Source organism: Eulemur rufifrons, chromosome 4, assembly GCF_041146395.1.
Source record: "Eulemur rufifrons isolate Redbay chromosome 4, OSU_ERuf_1, whole genome shotgun sequence".
NCBI lineage: Eukaryota > Metazoa > Chordata > Mammalia > Primates > Lemuridae > Eulemur > Eulemur rufifrons.
Genome location: NC_090986.1, coordinates 67,808,686 through 67,831,119, shown reverse-complemented (window position 1 = coordinate 67,831,119; position 22,434 = coordinate 67,808,686). Strand labels below are relative to the sequence as shown.

The window sequence follows — 22,434 nt, the reverse complement described above, 5'->3', positions numbered from 1 at the left end:
GGAGAAGGCAGCTTATCTCTATGTGCAGGCAGATGGCCCTCCTAGCTCTGTACCTCAGAATCAGGCAGATCTGCCCAGCCACTCAGAGACAGTGCCGGCCTGAGACAGGACTGCTACAGGGAAGGTAAAATTGTCAACTGACATGTAGTCTGATTAAGTATTTGTCTTTTATACCTGCTATGGTTTGAATGTGTCTCCTCCAAAATTTAGGTGTTGCGAATGTGATAGTATTAAGAGGTGGGGCCTTTAAGAGGTGATTAGGCCATAGGGGCGCCTCCCTAGTGAATGGGATTAAGTGCTCTTATAAAAGAGCTTGACAAAGGGAGTTCATCTCGTTTTGACCTTGTGCCTTCTGCCATGTGAGGACACAGTGCTCCTCTCCCCTGAGGAAGTAGCATTCAAGATGCCATCAGGGAAGCAGAGACCAGACCCTCATGAAGCAAAAGAACCTGCCAGTGCCTTTTTTTTTTTTTTTTTTTTTGGATACAGAGTCTCACTCTGTTGCCCACCCGGGCTAGAGTGCCGTGGCGTCAGCCTAGCTCACAGCAACTTCAAACTCCTGGGCTCAAGCAATCCTCCTGCCTCAGCCTCCCGAGTAGCTGGGACTACAGGCATGTGCCACCATGCCCGGCTAATTTTTTCTATACATATTTTAGTTGCCAATATAATTTCTTTCTATTTTAGTAGAGACGGAGTCTTACTCTTGCTCAGGCTGGTCTCGAACTCCTGAGCTCAAACGTTCCACCCGCCTCGGCCTCACAGAGTGCTAGGATTACAGGTGTGAGCCACCATGCCCGGCCAATTACCATATTTTTTAAACAATTTAACATTTATACCAGTCAAATTAGATACAATAATTAACATAATATAGAAAAACTTTAGTAAAATTATTTTATTTTGTTGTAACATCCATCTCTAACAGTTTGAAATAAAAATTTCCATGGTCTTAATTGAACTGTATGTTGCTTTCTTTTAGAATGTCCCTTTTTTCATTAAAATAATTTCTAAACCACTCTATGTGTTCAACCTTTTGTTTAACACTCAGATATGGGTTTTTGGAAAGGCCACATGTCACCAGCTCCATGAAGTGGCGAATTGGTCCTTGCTTTGGAAAACCCTCCAGGTATTTATCCAGAAATATATGTTCATGAAATTCTGAACCATCATCATCAAAACCTAGGAAATGAGACAAAACACATTACATTATAATTTTAAACGTAAAGCCTACATCATAAAATATTAATGAGGTACCATATTACAGTTAAAGGCATGAACTTTGGAGTTAGACCTAGGTTTGCCCACTAATTTAACAACTGTGACTGTGGACAAATTAATTAACTTCTCTGAGCATCAGTTTCCTCAGGCTTAATATGAGGATTAGAATAGCACCTTCCTGGGGTTTTTGTAAAAATTAAATAGACACAAAGCATATAAAGATCTTTTACAATGTCTAACATACTATAAATGTTCAAAATGTAGCAGCAATCATTGGTAATGAATATTTTAATAAATATGGCAACCACTAAGAAACTATATCTAAAAATACATAAACAAGACAAGATGAAATCATGAAAATGTTCCAGGCAGTTCACAGGAAGCCAGGAAAAGACAGAGGATTAAGAAATAGAGAAAATGAACAGAAAACAAACAATAAAATGGGAGACTTAAATCCTAACAAATCAATAATTACTTTAAATGTAAATGGTCTAAATACACTAATCAAAAGACATAGATTGGCACAGTGGACAGAAAAACATGATACAACCACACACTGTCTACAAGAAATTCACTTTAAACACAATATAGACAGAAAGTAAAAAGCACAGGAAAAGATTTACCTTGGTAACATAAGTTTTTTAAAAAAGCATCATTGGCTATATGAATATCAGATAAAGTAGATCAACAGTCTTTTTAACTTTGAATGCTGCCAGAGGGCATAATGAATAGATCCTTCCTGAATTAACCAATGAACGAATGAGAGTCAAGTGACTTTAACACATATAAAGCAAAGGAAAAAAGAAGGGTGATAAGCAAAGTATACTATATACAAAAATAAGTTCTAGATGGATTAAACAGAAAAAGGCTAACGGATTTATGTAAAAATTAAATCTCTATTCACTGAAGACATTCTAAACAGAGTTAAAAGATAAGTAGCAAGGACTTCTAGTTAATATGTGACAAATTGAATCCATGCTTAAATCTCTGCTCCCTCCTACCAAATGGCAGTAAAAGAAATAAAAAGCATAAAAGCACAAAGACAAAGAGAGAAGAAAAAGAAACAATAATGGACAGGAGATAGGAGCAAAATTTTAGAAGATGAAAAGTACACATCTGAATAGTAACTGACTTAGCAAAGCAGAAGATGCTAAAACCTAAATACCTATAGAAGGGGAAGACAGTAAGAAGCAAACAGCCTTCAAAAGGCTTCAGGAATTAGAAGCACCAGGTACCCCTGAAGTTAGGAATGGGGTTGAGGGGCAAAACCCAGGAGGATTAATTGAAAATTGGTTCAGGGAATAGTAAGATCTCCCATGTCCCATCTCCCATCTGCACCTCCAGATGACTATCCTCATCCATTCTCAGAGGAGAGGGACAGTTTACTTTTTGGAGAAATTAAAGTGGAAAGAGGAAATAAGTCACTGGATTGATAAGAGGAGTAAGTGAAAGCCTGTATGTTGAATGGGGAGACACCCCCTCGCCCCCAGTCCCTTTCCCCCACCCAGTTCTCAGAGCACAGCCACAGCAGCCTATGATCTCCAGTCAGGTGGTTGGAAGATGTCTCACTGGAGAAACTCAGTGAGAAGAATTACAAATATGCAGTTAGGGCAGTTACCATATGAAGAGGCTCCTTCCCAAATCCTCTGAAATGAAGCCACCAGTTTACAAGTCCTACCCATTCACACACGTCTAATAAATAGCTTTTCATGGCCTTCTTCTCAAGTATAAACAAACATCCAAAGAACAGCAGACATTTTTTTTAATTCTTTTCTTTTTTTTCGTCTCAGTTTGAATCTGGATTTCAGAACAGCAGACATTTTAAGAAATTCTCTAACATAAGTGACAGACACTTTGGCAGAAACTGATACCTCTCTATTAATATCAAAATCCATTTTCCCTTTTTACCATGGTAAAAGAATTAAAAACCTGTATGTGGCTGTTCAGCAATATTACATTTTCCATCCCCCTTTGAGTTAGCCATGGACATATTATTAAATCTTCACCAATGGAATCTGAACAGTGGCAACATGTGACATTTTCAGGCACCATGCCATCTTTCCCCTTCCTGCAAGCCTGAGCACAATGTGCCTGTGATCTATCTTTAATCATGTAGATCAGAAAAATGCCCTACAGAGGGGAGATAAATAAGATGGAAGAAACCTGGATCCTAGAATAATTGTGTACACACAGCTGCTTACTGATCTGGAACTTGAATGATTATATAATATCAAATTAATTTCAATCCTGTTTGAACCACTGCATGTATGGGATCTCAGTGAAACAGCAGCTAGTGTTAACCAAATACAAACTCCAAAATAAAAGGAAACTTTGAGGAAACTAATAGGTCCATACGTAGCAGAGGCAAAGTAATTAAATACCAAGAACAACAAAAATTTAGAAGTTAAAAATATGATAGCATAAACAAAAACCCAACAGAAAAGTTGAGGAGTTTTCCCAGAGCATAAAACAAATAAAAAAAGAAATAAAGATAAATATTGGAGGCCTAGATTATCAAATAAATGACACAGGAAAACTTCCCAGAACAGAAAAATAAAGTTCCCAAATTAAAAGAACTCAATGATGCCTAGAATAATTATTTTAAACAAATAAAATCCCTCACCAGGGATCATCACCCTGAAACTTATGAATATTATGATGAGAAGGTGCTAAAAGTTACCAAAGAAGATAGAACATCATAGAATGAATCCGGGATAAAAATGGAAGAATAGCAAAAGCATAAGACAATGGAGCAATGGCTTCACAATTATGAAATGAAATTACTTCCAATCTCAAATTTTATACTCAGCCATACCTTGCACCTCATTAATGCAATGGTTTTATGACTAGAGGACACAACCATAAGACCTTACAAGTTGCAATGTTCTCCAAATTTAGGTAGAATCTCATACCCCCAATTTAATGTATTAGAAGATTCACTAAGTAATATCCTGCTTAGCAACTAGAAAACCGTTATCATTTGTAGTTCTCACCCCTTTTATGTCATAGAAATTCATGATGCATTTTTGCCATATAATTTTACTTCTTCATTTTCCTTATCAAATTTCTAGCATTCAGTGAAACACTAATTCTTTTTTAAAAACCACTGTCAGATTTCTTTTAGGACACCATGAAGATACCTACAGTGTTCTAAAATTCAGGTAAATATCTAGACTCTGAAATTGAGAATCTGGCAGAAATAATCTCAATCAATAAATTTTATAACCCTTTGAAGTTAATACTTACCTGCTTCATTGTCAATAGGGAATTCCCACAGTTTACCCTCTTTAGTCCACTGGATCATCTCTTCAAACCTATTCTGAAAGGGCTGTTCGTCTACTGTGGCTAACTGTTTGGCAAATTCCACATCCCAAAGTGAAGGTGAGGTGTCTGTGTAATAAAAGCATTTTACATAAGCAGAAGTCAATGTAGGTATCTTCTTTTAAAAAAATGTTACAATCAACTCTGAACTGGTCATATATTTTCAGACCTTGACCCAATTAAATAGTATTAATAAAAGGTTACTGAGAGCTAAAACTGCCAACAAAAATGGTATGTAAAGACTATAACAATGGCAAGCTTAATGTTTGTTTTATTACAGTTGCCAGGTAATCACTGCCCCCTTTACTGGAAAGGAAAAAAGAAATTTGTATATTGTTTAAGCGTCTTTTTATGAATGTATTTTTTATACAACATGTGACTTTGATCTGTAAAATCTAGCCTGTTTATTTTAGTCTGTCAAAACTAGTACTAATGTATGACTATTAAAGCCCACAGAAATTCAATTAACAGACTATTAATATTAATGATATTATTATTATCCACTAATGGAAACTTAGCACTTCCTCGGTACTTAAATGCTTTTTATGTGTTAGTTCATTTAATCCTCACAACCAACCCAATGAGGAAGATATTATGTTGCCTTATTACCATAATCATATTACATGTTTCAATCATTTATTTACTTTTGAAATTTAAGACATCTTTTTGAGAATGAAACATATTCCCACCAGTCACTGCTGCTGGGAATGTAAAATGGTATTAACTACCTTGGAAAAACACTTTGACAGCTTCTTAAAAAGTTAAGACTACCCCTGTTTTTCAACACAGTCTTTTCACTCCTGGACATTCCCCCAAGAGAAGAGACAACACATGTCCACACAAAGACTTATACATGAAAGCTCATGGCAGCTTTCTTTGTAGTAGCCAAATTTGGGTTGTAATTTGAGAAACAACCTAAATGTCCATTAACAGGTAATGGATACAAAAATGTGATACATCCACATAATCATATACTACTTAGTACTAAAAACGAATTACTGGTACATGCAACTGCATAAATCTCAAACCACTATGCCGAGTGAAAGAAGCCAGACTCTTTTGTAAGAGTACACACTGTGTAATTTCAGTTATATAAAATTCTAAGAGATGCAAACTAATCCATTGTCACAGAAAGCAAATCAGTGGTTGCCTGCAGACTCTGTGTGTGTGTGTGCGTGTGTGTCTGTGACAAAAGGACACAATGACACTTGTCGGTAATGGAAATGTTCATTATCTTGACTGGCAGTTTCATGGATATATGTATGTCAAAACTCACTGAATCACACAACTTAAATGTGTGGAATTTGTTGCACATAAATTATACCTTCATAAAGCTGTAAAAAAATGAATATCAGTAGCCACTCTTTTCTCTAAAATTTTATTCTTTACTTATTTTTTCAAACCTTTTTGATGTTTTTTTTCAGTGTGAATTTGATTTTTTAAATAAAATAGGATCATATAGTTTGGTAACTTGATTTTTTCCACTTAACAGCTACATCACAATTAACTCCCTATTGTTGGATATTTTGATCATTTACATATTTTCTCTTTTAAACACTGTAGTAATGAATATCCTTATAGTTATACTTTTGCACATATCTGGAATTATTTCCTTAGAATAAATTCCTAGGAACAAAATTCCTGGGTTAAAGGCATAGAACACATATGATTTATTCTCCAGCCTACCTTTTTATCTACTTTTGCCAACCCCACTGAAACATCCCAACAAACAGCTCATTTACTCTTCTACCTAGGTAAGCTTTATCTATTTTGCTTTTTCTGAATCTGTTTCTATGCGCCTTTATGTGCAGGAATGTGTCTAACCACACACTGGCTGGTACATTTTAAGTATGTTGGCCTAGATCATTGGATACTGAGAAAAGATCACAACAGTTAGACTGAAATCAGTCATATTTACAGAGCAGTCACAACACCAAGATAACTTAAATAAGCTGTAAGTGTAAGCTTAATTAAGCTATATTGCCTGTTGACTCTAGGTTACACTAGGATAATCTAACCAGTAGGGCCTATGACTACATCCTTTGCAGCGGTGGTAAGAACTGACTGGGGAACCAGACGTGGGAATCACGGGACAGAAGAACTCAGTCAACAAGTAATTACTGAATGCCAACTATACTTCAGGCATTATTATAGGTGGTAGGAAAACAGCAGTGTACAATTGCTAAATTTGAGTTTCCACATTACTGCTATTCTTGTATTTAATTGGGAACAAAAGACATTCTTTAGACTTATGCAAGTGTAGCTTATTAAAATAGTAACTTCATGAGTAAATTATTGTGTAAATTTGTGTGCTATTTTCCTCTTTAGAGTATAATCATTTTATATTGTTTTATAAAATACACAAAACTTCAGTGCTTCCTTGCCAGCTAATTTCAATTTTAGGAACAAGATTTTTGATTTTAAAAAGTAAGCTGTCTCCTTCAAGATTCCAAGTTTCTCTTTCAGCTAGACAATAGCAGCTGCCCTGACAACAAATTCCGTTTTGAAGCAAGCTTTACGGATACCACTCGAACAGAGGAGAGGTGATTCATTCTTCAACTTTGCATCATGCATTTCCTTTTCATCATACACAATAGAATGCAGTTTTCACAATACAAGAAGGGGGCTGTTCTTTTAGCTTTACTTTCAGTTCAAATGAGGAAACATTGACTGAATTAACTCCTTTCCTGTGGATAGATATTGTACAACTCAGTTTATTCAAAGAAGAATTTAAGATTCAAGAATTTAAGATTCAAGATAAGCCACTTGACTAGGGGGTACAGGGTACACAAACATGAGTGAGACCTAACCCTTAATACCAAGGAGTTATTGAATAATTGGAAAATCAGAAGTTTAGATGAGTAATGGGTAGAAAGATTAAATGAGCCACTGGAGGCTGGCCTGGGCCTATCACATACAACATTAGTTCTACCAAGATCCAAAAAGCTAACTTCCATTCTTCAGAAATACTCATCACTTATAAGCTGGAGACCATATGTATTGAGTTTCTTCATTTCTCTTATCTGTAAGCCAGATTTAATAGTAAGCAAGAGGATACTCTTATTTCTCTTTCAGAATTAAAATGGCAAATTTGACTTCTTACCCAAAGAGGAAAAAAAGGAAGAATAGAGAACAAAGAGTAACCATGCATAAGGAAAAACACTACAAGTCTATTAAATATATTCCCCAAATGTTCTTCCCATCTCCTGAACAATCACAAAATCACTTCAGTAAGTTATTTCTATAAATGCTATCTCCTCCCCTAGACAGGAAACTGCTGAGGAGCAGGAACCACAGCTTATCTTTGTGTAACAGCACAAAGATGCATTGCAAGTGGTAGGTGATTACTAATATTCTAACCCAAATTAACAGCCAATCTATACCTCTGCATTCATACAGCCAGTGGTACTTACCTCCCATTGTCTCACAGCATGCAACATTTCAAGGAAGAAACTGGACCAAGAGTAGCAATGTTGACAACTATATTCATAAGCAGGATCCAGGCCAATGATGGGATGGAATATTAAAATATTGAGCCATTATACCATCAAAACACTAAGGACATCTTTGAAAGAAGGAATGTTTCTCCACTTGAGAAACACTGGTTTTTTTTTCTTAACAAACCTGTTTCAGGTGCTTCTTCAGTAACTGCCTTAATGTCAAAAATATCAAGTCTCCTCCCCTTGAATAAATCTTTCCTAGGACTAAATAAAAGAAAAAATATTTTAATGAATATATTTATAAATTGTCAAAAAAAATGAGAAAAAATTTTTATATGAAATATTCTATGTAGAAGTTAAAAATAATTTCACTGACCCACACAAGACATTTTAGCTAAATTGCCATATTTTTAAGACCAGTAACTAAAAACAGGAACATATGCACTTGAATTTTTGCTTCACTAAATAACAAAGCAATTACAGTGGTTTAGTTTCCAAAATACCTAATTGAAAAGATTAGTTTAATTTGCCATACTCTTTGATATCTTTAGTATTAAAGTCATAGAAAACTCAATGTTGTAAAAAGCCATAATAATATGCTACAATTAAAACCACTAAAGTAAACATTTAAGGGCAGAAAACACTAAAATGTTTAATTACAGATTATAATTATAAAAGATTCCACAGATAATTCAAAACATCCCCTTATAAAGCAATCATTCTGTAGTTTAAAAATAAGTATTAACTTTCTTTACATAACCATTTTTAATTAATTATTGACATTAAAGTCAGAGTTAATTGGTAACGTTTTCTTGTATACTTGATAATCAACTGCTTTATGCATTAGTTCACATACCTACTTGAATACATTTACTGGGAGATTAAAAACCAGTTTATAAACTAGAGGGTTAATTAAAAAAAAAAATTTGAATACTCCTTCACAGACTAAATTACTTTTTTCTACTAAAGGCAACTAATTGAAAAAAATACAAATATGATATTAAAGTTAACTAAAGTGATCTCAAATCATATAAGCTTTCCTCTAGCAGATTCCCAAGTATTTATAAACAAAGGCCTTTATGCTCCAAAATTATCCCTCAGTTGTGTGTCAGGTAAATAGGATGATGGACTCAGTAACCTACGACGAAGAGGGAATGCTGCAGTAAAGTATGGAATTGTAAAAGAGGAATGTACTAAAAAGAAAGGGAATGAACATTTGCTGAGTACCTACTATATATTAGATAGTTTACATAGATGTCTATAGATAGGTATTCCTTTTCTATTCCTCAAGAAAACCATTTAAGCTCGGTTTCACTTTCAGCATTTTATAGATGAGGAAACAGACTGATGGAGGCTACAAAAGGTGCCCCAGTCACAGAATTAGACAGTGGCAGCGCCAAGACTCTAAGGTAGGCCTGTGTGAACTGTCAGTCTCCAATGGAAGGAATCGGTCCAGGCCTGGCTTGTCTCAGTTGCCCCAAATCCCGCCCATGTCATAGCAGGGTGAACAACTTGGCATCTGACCACTGCTTCTCCTTATTCCCCTTTGGTTGGCTTTTTAACACAGTCCTTATATGCACAGAAACCCCTTTCCTACTTTTTTAGCTTCTCCCTTGCTGCCTTCTAATCTGTAACAGCAGCTATTATAATATCATTAAAAATCAAACTATATACCATGCTGATGTAGTTGCATAGAATCATGGCAGACACAACTGATTCAATTAAATTTTCTTGAGGATTAGCTGATTCAATTAAATATTCTTAAGTAAAACTCCAAGTACATTTTCTACTTTGTTCAATAATATGTCACGGATATTAAATTAAATTAGTAATTCAAATAATCTTCCAAAGTCACCATAACCTCTTGAATTTCCTGCATTAACGGCTGACCACCTTTTCCAGTCTTTGTGTACAAATCAGTAATTTAACATCTGGAAGGAGTTAACGCAAGATCCTGATTATACTTAAATCCATGGAATACACAACATATTGAAAACACTCTAATTGTGAGTGCATCCTGCTACAAAGATGTTAATTTTTGTCAGACCATGCCAATATCCAGTTCCTCCTTCTAAACTATCACTTTCAGGGTTTAAAGGAGAGAAAGAACAGACACTACTAAATACAGAACAACTTTCGATTATAAAATAACTATATAAGGCTATGGCTCAGAATCTTTAAGAGCAAATTAGCAAATTCAAATGGCTACAAATAATCTATTAACCACTTTTAGGTATTATATGGACATTTTTCCTTTTTTTTTTCTTTGATGGTAGTTATTTCTCTCAAGGTACGATGTAAGATGACCACATACAGAGGATATATGAATATATAGTGATAGGCACTTATAGTAAGAATGAAAAAATAATGCTTCTTGCAAAACGTTTATCTGTTCAGAATTCAGCAAGCTCCACTTATTCTAAATCAGAGGACCTCTACTCAGCATGGGTAGATGTGAGCCAGGGCTCATTTTGACTTAAGGTATGGAAAAATCTAGGCCTGCTAAATCCAGGACATCTTTCCCTCTCTAGGAAATGGTATCAGAGAGTAAGCACACAGCTGTAAATGCATTCCTAATGCTTAGGCACCCATCAGCAATAATATACACAAGCAATAAAGTAAATCTACAGTTAATGTAAAAACAAACCACACAAACAAAATCCAATAGGCTACAAAGCCTGATACCTTCTTCTAAGCTCAGCAGTCTTCTCCCGGCTAATGTAATTGTCAAATCCTTCATCAAACTTAATCTGATGCTCTGGTCTTGTTCCTACTCTGGTTGTAGATCTGGCAACTTTCATATTTGATATTATGTTACCAACACTGAAATAATAAGAAGGTGTATTAGTTACAGAACAGTAATAAACTTTCTTAAACAGGAGATCGATATCATTTACTTACTATTTCACTTTTATGTACTAATACAGCATAAAGTTATGCTTAAATAAAAAATGTCACATATTAACATTCACATAAGAGACCATTAAGATTTGTTTACTTCTATCTTTTAAAGATGTTCTTCAGAAATCTTCATGTAAAACATAAATTAAAAGTATCACTTATGAAAAATTAAGAAACATCCAGAGAAGCTAATAGGGAAGCACAATCAATATCTGTATGCCTAGCATCTATATTCAGTAAGGAAATTAAAGTTTAGATTTAGCCATTTTTATTTGTTGCCTTGAGTCACTTGACTGACAGTCCAGATATTTATTTTTTTAACTTCCTGAGATAAATCTGTTACACATGCTCATTGAGAATGACTGATACAGATCACTCTCCAAAACGAAGCAATGCCACTACTGACTACATGTGGGCCGCAGCAGCATAATCTGGCGTAAAGCAATGAGAGAAGAGGGTAAGTAGAAAGATGTCAGCTCAAACATAAGACTAAGAGGAAAAAGAGAAGGAAACAGGCCCGAAGATTATTATACTGTGTGTAACACCAGCAAACTATTTAACTGAAAAAAAAAAATTAATTTTCTCAGAGAAACTATCTTATTCTCTTACTTTTAATAACAGTACTGAATTTACCATTTCTTTTTCATGGACAAGAAACCATGTAACTTCCTAAAAGAAAAGTTTATCATTCAAATGGTCTTTTAAAAACTACAATCTTACTTAAGATGTAACTTTTAAAAAAAATCAAATTGCTAACATTCCATTTATGAGGTATATTTTATATATAAATGTACATATTATGTGTATTATATTACCAGCTACTTGAAAATGGCCTACTTTGAGATATAAACATTACTGACATAACTATTTGATTCACTCACCTAATTTTAGGTCTCTCCCCATCTTTCTGTGCCTTTGAGTCTTCCTCGTGCTTCCGGAGCTGCCTGAGCAGTTCTGACTTGGTCGTCTGCTTGTCGAAAGGGAGAGAATCTGCAACAGCAGATGCAGCAGCCACCAACTCAGGACTTAGGGACTCACTTCTGAAAAAGAAAATGAAAAACAAATGAGAAAGAGGCCAGGCGCGGTGGCTCACGCCTGTAATCCTAGCACTCTGGGAGGCCGAGGTAGAAGGATCGCTCAAGGTCAGGAGTTCGAGATCAGCCTAAGCAAGAGCGAGATCCGGTCTCTACTAAAAAATAGAAAGAAATTAACCAGACAACTAAAAATATATAGAAAAAAATTAGCCAGGCATGGTGGCGCATGCCTGTAGTCCCAGCTACCCAGGAGGCTGAGGCAGGAGGATCGCTTAAGCCCAGGAGTTTGAGGTTGCTGTGAGCTAGGCTGATGTCACGGCACTCTAGCCCGGGCAACAGAGTGAGACTCTGTCTTTAAAAAAAAAAAAAAAAGAGAAAAAAAAAAGAAGGATTACTTAGGCTATTAGTTCACTGAAAAGTAAAATGATTTTGGGAGGAAAACTTTATGTCATTCCAAAAAGTATTCATTCAATTTCTAACAAAAGCAAAAATTCTCAAATATTAGTTATTGGTTTTATATAAACTTTGAAATGTTAAAAGTTAAAGTTAATGGCTACTTGCTGAAGAAAAATACTAATCAGAACAATATGTTAAAGTGAAGAGGAGAGGGATCAGTCTCAAAAATTATAAATTAGTGGAATTTTTAATTATATGCCATTTAATTTTAAAAAACAATACACATTGCAAGCAAATATTACATAAAGGTGCTTAACCTGTTCACAGAAGATTTACTCATAATGGCCCCAAACTGGAACCAACCCAAAGGTCTATCAGAATGGAGATATGTCCATACAATGGGACTGTACTCCGCTCACACCAACAACATGAATGAAACTCATACACATTAGACCAAACGAAAGAAGTTGGACACAAAAGTGTACACACTGTATAATTCCATTTATGTCAAGTTCCAGAACAGGCAAAACTAATCTGAGGTGAAAAACAAACCAACAAACAAACATCAGAACAGCAGATGCCTTAGGACAGAAGGCTACTGACTGGGAAGATGGAAATGGGAAAGATTCTGTGTCTTGATAAGTGCATGGGTTACATGGGCTTATCCACTGTCAAAATCCTACAGCTGAGATTTGTACATATTATGTAAATTTTAGACACAAAAAGAGTGATAAATCATCATCATCAAGTAGGAGATGGAAATGATACAAGAATGAAAAAATGTTGATCATTGTTGAAGTTGGGTGACAGGTAAAGTGTTTATGCAATTTTGTATACTTTGCATATGTTTTACATTTTCCATAAGAAAAACCTTTCACTAAACCTTCAGACCATAGGACTGCCAGACACACCTGGCCCCATCTATTCAGGAAGATAATAGATAGAACCACAGCAGGCTAGCAGAGCAGCCTCAGGTGTCCCTCTCAGTGGGAGTCCTCGCAGTGTCCATGAGGGTGACACTTCACAGAGTTATCCCAGAATTAGGGTATGAGATCTGCATCATGCAGACACAGGAACCAGTAGCTCTTGTAACAAGGTCACATGCAGAGTTTCCAAGGTCCCTGTGAAAGACACGTAGTAACAAGAGTAACTGCACTCAAGGAAGCCCTAAGTATGGTGTCCCCATCAGGTACCTGCAGTTCTCCCAGGCTAGATGCAATCTATCAATCAGGGGTCAATTTTGTCATGACAATGTTGCCTACAATATAGCTGACATTCTACAGGTATCAGGTTACCAAGTCAGGCAGGTTATATTTTCAGAAAATAGAGACAGTAATATTTCTGGCCTCACATGCTCTTCCAAAACATTGCCACACCCCATCAAGAAGGGGAATCCATCTCCCCTCCCCTCAAAACCAGAGGAAACTTTGTGACTGCCTTGATGAACAGAACGCGATAGAAGTGACACATTGTGACTTGTGAGTCTACATCATATAATGTGATACAGTTTCACTTGCATCTCTCTTGAGACGTTTATCTTTGGAATCCAGCTGCCAGGCAAGAAGCTCAGGCCACATGGAAAGGCCAGAGGTCAGTGTACTGGCCAAGAGCCCCAACTAAAGTCTCAATTAAAAGGCAGCACCAACCACTGGAAATTTAAGTGAACAAGGCTTCAGATGATTCCAGATCCCAGCCTTGACTCTACCTTAGCTAAAGCTGAGTGGGGGAGACACACATGCTCCCCTTGGAACTCTGGTTCCCAAACTGTGTCCTAAGGCACTCTGGGGTACCATAGGGAAATACAGCCATATCTGCTAGTAACTATATAAACTGGCAGTTCACAATTTTAACATTACATTCGTTCCTCAGTATCTGCAGGGGTAGGTGGTGGGGTGGTGGGATGGGAGTGTTGTTTCCAGGATCCCACCCTCCCCACAGATGGATGCACAAGTTCCTTATATAAAATGGCATAGTATTTGCATATAACCAGCGCAATCCTCCCATACGGTTTAAATAATCTCTAGATTACTTATAATACCTAACACAGTATAAATGCTGTGTAAATAGTTGTTATACTGTATTTTTTAATCGGTACTATTTTTATTGTTGTATTGTTACTTATTGTTTTTTTAAAAAATACTTCCGATCTGTGGCTGGTTGAATCTGAGGATGCAGAACCCAAAATACAGCAGGCCACTGTATATTGCTGCATTCCTTTTGATGATATCGTATCTTTGTTAAGATGGTCTCAGCAGTTGCTGTGATAAAAAAACAAGTGCCCCACAAAAATCAATGTGGAACAGGGTTGAAGGTGGCAATGTCCAATCTCATTCCAAGGCTAGGTCATTAAAAAAAAATACAACTTCCTCTTGGCTCACTTTCTCTTGAGACACTTGCTCCTGGAACCCAGCCACCATGCTGTGAGAACGCCCAGGCCACACAGAGAGGCCACACATAAGTACTTCTGCTAACACTCTCCGCTAAGGTCTCAGCTGACAGCCAGCATCAACTGCCAGGACAATGAGTGAGCAAACCATATGATTCCAGCCCTGAGACTTCTCAGTTTTCCAACTGAAGCCCCTGGCACCATGAAGCAGAGACTAGCCTTCCCCGCTGTATTCTCTCCAAACTGCTTATCCATAGAACCTGTGAGGACAATAAATGGTTGTTTTATGCTACTGAGTTTTGGGGTTATTTGTAATGTAGCCATGGTAACCATATCATTGGCAGTTCGGTAACATACAAAGAAATACATAATACAAAGAAAGAAAATAAAGCCAGACTACACATGGAGCAATGATGATAGTACATCATGAAGCAAGGATTATGACTGACCAATTCTGTGCACCTGGGATTCCTTAAAAAAAGGAAAGGGGGCAAAAATAATTAAAAGATACATTTTTTAAAACCCCCAAAAATGTACCTCATTCACCAATCTTTTGTTGTAGGACTGAAGCCTCTCTTCTTTGAACATAAGACCACTGACAGAAGGTTCCAAGATATATCTTCCATATATATCACACACATAGGACATCCTCCAATACTTACAATTTTGGTTTAAGTGGAAAAGTGGAACAAGAATGTAAAGAAGCTTACAAAGCAATCTAAGTATAGAATTCATTTACATTTTTATGCTTGTCTTATTTATACCTAATTGCAAAGCAGTTTTAAAAATTACCTTACTCTTTCCAAAGTAGTTAACCCATTTCAACCATTTCTGTAAGTTATTTAATAATTAAACTGCATGATTACAATAAAGAGCACAATGGGTCATAAATAGGTCTGGGAGCTTAATAAATGTCACTCTTGATAATTATTTATATGTGTATGTGTGTACATTATTTATTTCTATATACTTATATATAACTGTTTTGTTTCTAAAAGGAGGAGGAAGAGGTACCTATTATGGGCACTCATTGTTTGAATTAGCTTATTCTTTACCACTCAATTATACTTTCCAGAAGTACTTTTGATACAATGTAGAAACCAAGCAGTTCCATAAAAATGTTAAATCACTCTGGGAAACAAGAATCTACATTATCTGTTTGTTCTGATAAGAGAAGCCAGTGACGGGTATCTTATAACCACATACCTTATTACTTGAATCAATGATGTCACTCATGTAAAATACATCACCATTTCACGTATCACTAAAACAAAATACTGCCTTTTAACCTCTAACACAATGCTAAGATATCACTGATTGCACTTAGATATAATACTCTTTTGACAAGCACAAGTAATTATGATACTCTGAGGAAACCACTAAGCTGAAAGCACTGATAATCATTGCTCCAAGGAAGCCATGTAGAATAGTTGTAATCAACATGCTAAAACTCTACCCCGAAGGAATTTTTAAGATGGAAAATTTCAAATAAGCAAGTCCTTTACAGACATGAAGCTATCTTCAAATCAAGATGTAAATGATATTATTAATTAGTAGCTTAAAGGGGCAATTAAATGGCAGTTAGTAACACTGACATATATGTAAGAGAATGTGTGGAATTCTCAATTAGATCACTTGTTTTCTATTCTCTAGATTGTAGAGAATGGAATAACAAGATATCCTCTTGTTATTTAAAATAAAACAATAACAGCATTCCTCAAGTAATTATTGGAGGCCCTGTGTTTACCAGCTGATACGTATTCTTCATTAATTCATTATTTCCCAAGCATTCTAATTAGAAATATTTTTTTACTTAAACAAAAAGCTTAACTGGAGTTTCAAAAATTAGTATCAAAGAACATTCACATTACAATTCAATTTACCTCTTCTTTGGAGCATCTTCTGCAGTTTTTTGAAGTCTGCTAAGTGTAGATTCCAAACTTTTAAGTGGTCTTCTGTTGGGTGGTTTTGTTGTTTGTACATTTACTGTGCTTAATTCAACTTTCATGCCCTTAATAATACCTAACAAGTCTTTTTTCCTATTTTCCTTTACATCGTCTTGGCTCTCTGAAGTCTCCTTGGAAATCTCACCAGTTGGAACAGACTGCTCATCTTTCTTGCTACAGATCACGCTGTTAGTGCCAAAACATCTTTGGATATTTTTTGTCCTGGAAAGATGCATTAAAGAAAAAATTAAAAATACAACACAAAATAATAAAGCAGTAACAAACAACTGCTATGCATTTAAAAAATTTTTAAATTCAAGCCCTTTCCATTTGGTTTTCATAATTACTAACAATCATAATGGCAGTAATTTACCATTTATTAACATATACTATGTACTTTGCCTTGTGCAACATATTTTATGTACATTTTCTCAAACCCACAGCAACTCCATAAGGTTGGTATTATTCCCATTTTGGAGATAAGAAAACTGAAAACCAGAGAACTTACCCAAGGTCATGCAGCTCAGAGCTCACTAAGACCTAAGCCTCACTAAGACCTACCCCACAAATGGATACAGGTGTGCTGAGATACTGATCACCTGGTCCCTGGGGTGGCCGGGTTTAGGTCGGGGGGAGGCCTGGGGCTGCTGGTGGTCCCAAGTCTGTTGCCTTCCTCCATTTACCCCAGGGTTCAGTACAAATATTTTCTATATATTCCATGACATAAAAAAGGTTGAGAAACACTAACATGGTTAATAAATGTCAATTTATTATTCTCAAACCCAAATCTGTCAAGTCCTTGCTCTTAATATGCTATGATAATACATCTTTAGATCTCTTCATGAGATACATTTACGAAAAAGAACAACACAAATGATTACATCTGTTTTGGACTTGTCCAAAAGATTCCCTAATTCTAAGTAACCCAAATATCCAATATTATTCTGTGGGGTTAAAAATCTCTTTTGATATTTCATATTTAAAACCTTTAAAAACTAATTCACGTGTTAGTTTCAGTAAGAAGGTATAATGTATAAAAAGTCATTCATTAAACATAGAAAACATCTACTCTGTGCTGGGCACTATACCAGGCACTGATAATATATGAGTAATCAAAAATTTTATGATCCCCACCTTTATGAAGCTAACAGGCTAGAGCACTGCTTCTCAAACTTTTAACATGCATGGGAATTATCTACGCTATTTGCTAAAACACAGATTCATTGGTCCCACCAAAAAATTCATTCTGATTCAGTATCTCTGGAGAGGGACTGGAGAATCTGTGTTTCTAATAAGCTCCCAGGTGATGGTATTGTCACTGGTCAGAGAACCACATTTGAATGGCTATGTTACGTTAAGGAACCTGTGGCCTCAGGGCCACATCTGGCCTTCTGGATCCTTGAATGTGGCCTTTTGACTGAATCCAAATTTTACAGAACAAATCCTTTTAATAAAGGATTAAACGCTCTGTAAGCGTTTTCAATAATAAAGGAATAAATGAAGGAGGCAGGAATGAGACCATCAAATAAGTCTTGGGAGGCAAAAGGTACCAACTTCGCTTAGATAAAGCGAGAGGAGAAAGGGACAAGAGGAATCAGGGAAGAACACAGGACAGAAGACCAGGCGTATCATCGTAGCTCTGTCTAGGCACACTATGACCTTGGGCAAGTCATCTTACCTTTCTGCATTTTTCCCCCCTCAGATTTAAAGCAATGGCTTCTAAAATCCCGCAGAGAATAACATCGACCCCAGGAAATCGGAGAACGATAACTGAATGTGCAGGAAGAGGGATGGGGTTGCCTGAAGACCTGCGGGGTCAACACCGCTGAAATGCGTTACCTGACCGTTCTCTGCGGAGCAGCGAGTAGCAGAAGCTCAGCCGCCGATGTCTCCGGGCTTCCAGACGACAAACGGTGGCGGGAAAGGGGGCGAAGTGGTAGGAGCGCCGAAACTCTAGGAAACATCGCTGAGAAACAAATTTAACAAAAAAAGCGAACCGGAACAGTTCGTCCGCCTGCCAAACACGCCCCCCGCGCTCTCTTCCGTTCCCTGGCCTGGCGAGTTCCTCTTCTTTTGCGTTCCGGTGGGCAACAGGGGCTGGTAACTGTGTTCCAGACTCGCCCGCGGCCCGGGCCGGTTGCCCCTAGGCGACTCTGTCCTCTCCGCTGTTCCTAAGGTGGAGTCAGTCCTGTGAGCAGGCGACCGCTCGCTGGGTGAGGGAGTACCGGGCCCGGCAGCCAGAAGAGTGGAGCGAGTGTTCAGTTGTGCGGAAACTGCCGATGGGGCCTGTAAGATGAGGCAAAGAACTGATCCTTTGTTTTCGGGAAAAGGGTCAACAGCGTTCATGTACTCAAAATGAGCCGCGGCCACCGAAGAGATTAAAAAAGATTACCATGGAACATGCTGCCCGATAAATTAAGCCACAATGACTTCGATAAATTCCAAAAATAATTTCAAAAATCTGTCCTTTGAAAAACTGTAACTTGTGCAATTGCCCAGAGCAATCGTTTATGAGAATGGCAAAAATAAAGCCTGAAAGTGGAAACTGTTTTTCCTCCCCTTTCTATTGTAGTATTGACTCACCAGTCATTTTCTTTCCAATGCTCCCTTGAAATGAATTTTCTAGAAACGATGCACCTTTGGCAAGAAGCAGAAATCAACTGAACGTACTCCTGATATAGATCAGTGACTTTGTCCTAGATGTCTCATGGAATTATGTACTAATTAACTCAACAAGCCTTCCATGAAAATGAAAAAAACCATCCTATATTCTAGTTAGCTATTGCTACACAAAAAGCCACCTAAAACTTAGTAGCTTGAAACAACAATTTATTATCTCTCCTGGTTCTGTGATTGGTCTCAGCTTGGTCCACTCATGTGATTGTCGTGAGAAAGCAGGTAGGCTGGACTGGATATCCAAGATGGTTTCTTCACTCACACATCTGATGCTTCAGCTGGAATAGTTGGAAGAAACAGCGGATGGTTGGGCATCTCCATCCCCTACCTGCACCCCATGACCTCTCTACCTGGCTAGCTTGGGCTTCCTCACAGCATGGAGTCTCAGCATATTTGAACTTCTTACAGAGCAGCTGGCTTGCCTTTGAGTGAGCATTTCATGAGGCCCAGACCGAAGCTGCACAGCACTGAAAGTCACAGAGCGTCACTTCCACTGCATTCTACTGGTGCAAAATGAGTCATAGGGCCAGCCTAGATTCAGATGGAAGGGACTACACTTCCTTTTGAGTACCAGTAAGTATGGCGCACTGGGGGACCATTTTTGGAGACTTGCTACCACATCCTAGGAAACTTTTAATGAAGTCCATTCACTTCATCAGTCTATTCTGATGACTTTGTTTAATTCCAAACCATGTTGATGATCTTCTAAGAACTTCATATTTTGATTTATATAAAATTTTGTAAAGAACTGCCATGTACATTATTTAGTTTGATCATTATAACAATCACAGTAGGCAAAGCAACGATTTTTATCCCCAATTTACTAATGGGAAAAATGGGCCTCAGACAAGTGAAGTGAGTCACGTGGCTGGTGAGTTCCAGCTCATAAGCCCTCTGACTCTGGAGCTGGTCTCGTTCCCAGCTGCTCACGCACACTCAATAGCATATTTGTATTCCTTTGGCATCATTCCAGCCTGAAATCACAGCATGTTGAAGCTCAACTAACAACATCCAAGACCCGATGTAAGCAAAGTTGTGCTTCTTAGAGTATGGTAAGACATTAAGAAAGGGCAAAGGAAACTTTAGTCACATGTCCCATATAGAGATTTTAATTCGAATGTATTTAAAATCAAGATTATAGCTGTTGACTGAACTATTTAAAATAAAGTTCTTCCATTATTAAACTGTTGAAAGCTCTACCCCCAGCACAAATCATCAATAGTAGTGCAATATAAAATTGGTATGAAGCATTCATAGTACAAAGTAACTTTGTAAATCAGTCAGTTTTCTCACCTACCCTTCCATATGTTCCTTACCAGGATAATAAATGAGCAACAAGTGGGCTGGTCTGGAGTTCTCTTCTTCTTGTCCTTGGTTTCCTTTCCCTGGGTTAAAATTAAATCCTAATAGATACTGAAATGGTTTAAAGTCAGAAATGGAATAGAGAAAGTGGTCAAGAAGACTGCTTAAGGGAAGTTATTGATACTGTGATAATAGACTTGTCCACATGAGAAAACCTTGTACTGGTAAAATAAACTTACAGGTCACTGCATTGCAGTGTCCAATAGGATAGTGATGATTATTCAGATTCTTTAATGAAGGTGTTGCCAAAAAAAAAAAAAATATATTGTGTTTCTAAGATTACTTACTCCCTCCAGCTGTCAAACTCGATTTCGTGAAATAAGAAATAAGCTTTTTGGAAAAAGTAGCAATAAATTTGCCGTCATGCACTCATGTTAGAGCTGATGTCAAGGTAATCTAAACTGATACATAGATGAATTTCAGTTGCGAAGATTGTGAAGAAAATAGTCTGCCTTTTCAAGTCTCAAAAATTTTTTTTTTTTTTTTTTGTTTTTTTTTTTTTTTGAGACAGAGTCTCACTCTGTTGCCCAGGCTAGAGTGAGTGCCGTGGCGTTAGCCTAGCTCACAGCAACCTCAAACTCCTGAGCTCAAGCGATCCTCCTGTCTCAGCCTCCCGAGTAGCTGGGACTACAGGCATGCGCCACCATGCCCGGCTAATTTTTTCTATATATTTTTTTAACTGTCCATATAACTTCTTTCTATTTTTAGTAGAGATGGGGTCTCACTCTTGCTCAGGCTGGTCTCGAACTCCTGAGCTCAAACGATCCGCCCACCTCGGCCTCCCAGAGTGCTAGGATTACAGGCGTGAGCCACCGCGCCCGGCCTCAAGTCTCAAATATTTACTGGTGACATTGTTTAGCATGAGTGGTTCACAATGCCAAGCAAATGTCAAAGTCAACCAAAAAAAAAAAAAAAAAGAAGAATATTGAGTTCTATGTTATGGAGTTAATTTTATAGGTCTCCTTACCTCCTTAATACATGGAGATGGTTCTCAGGGAAAGAGGCCGAGGCTTGGTATACTATACAACAAAGTTATTTGAAGGTTGCCACGTTGCATAGACGGCTCACAAATTTCCCATAATTAGGAAATTGTAATTTTCATAATTAGGGAAAGAAAATTCTAGTGTATTTTTTTTACATGATTTTAAATTTTCTCCCAAGAAAGTAAAAGCAAGAAAATGAAGAGTAAAGCAGTCACACTAAACCTCCACTACTCAGGTATTGTAGTAGACACAGCCAGGTTCTGCCCATTTCTGTAAAACTTGCCCTGGGCAAGCTTTCTCACCCTCTCTGTGCCTCAGTTGCCTTAACTGTGGAAAAAGGAATAACATTAGCACCTACCTTACAGGGTCGCTGTGAGGATTAAATGAGTTAAATATGGAATAGTGCTTATAACAGTGCCTCGCATAGAGTAAGCACTATGTAAGTGTTTGCTGCTGTTGTAGTAAAGATTGAAAGGTGGAACAGAAATATCTTTTGAAAGTTTATTAAAAATCAAGGAAGCTGTGCAGAAAACAATTTTGAGTGAGGTTATTAAATTATCTGGGTTAGTAAACACTGTTCTTCATAAGGATGTCTTCTGATTGCCAATGGTAGCCAGTCCCAGAGAACACCAAAGCCAAGTTTTTCAGCAGTTACTACTTCTGGGCCTAACAGTGGGCTTTCATCGGTCGTCCTTATCAAAGAGTTTAGGACAATATATTGTTCTTGTTTTTAAGAATGTTAATGTATTTCGATATGCAGGTGCTGAAGAAAAT

The 22,434-nt window shown here is 37.1% G+C and overlaps 1 protein-coding gene across 1 annotated transcript; it reads right to left on the bottom strand.

Moving 5' to 3' along the window:
* Positions 1–907: 907 nt before the first annotated feature.
* Positions 908–18,621, bottom strand: MRPS31 (mitochondrial ribosomal protein S31). The gene is given in 7 exon segments (XM_069467300.1): positions 908–1,176; positions 4,462–4,605; positions 8,161–8,234; positions 10,662–10,799; positions 11,759–11,917; positions 16,577–16,861; positions 18,452–18,621. Coding segments are annotated over 7 exon segments (1,182 nt in total). The 5' UTR covers positions 18,604–18,621; the 3' UTR covers positions 908–946.
* Between the last annotated feature and the right edge of the window lie 3,813 nt (positions 18,622–22,434).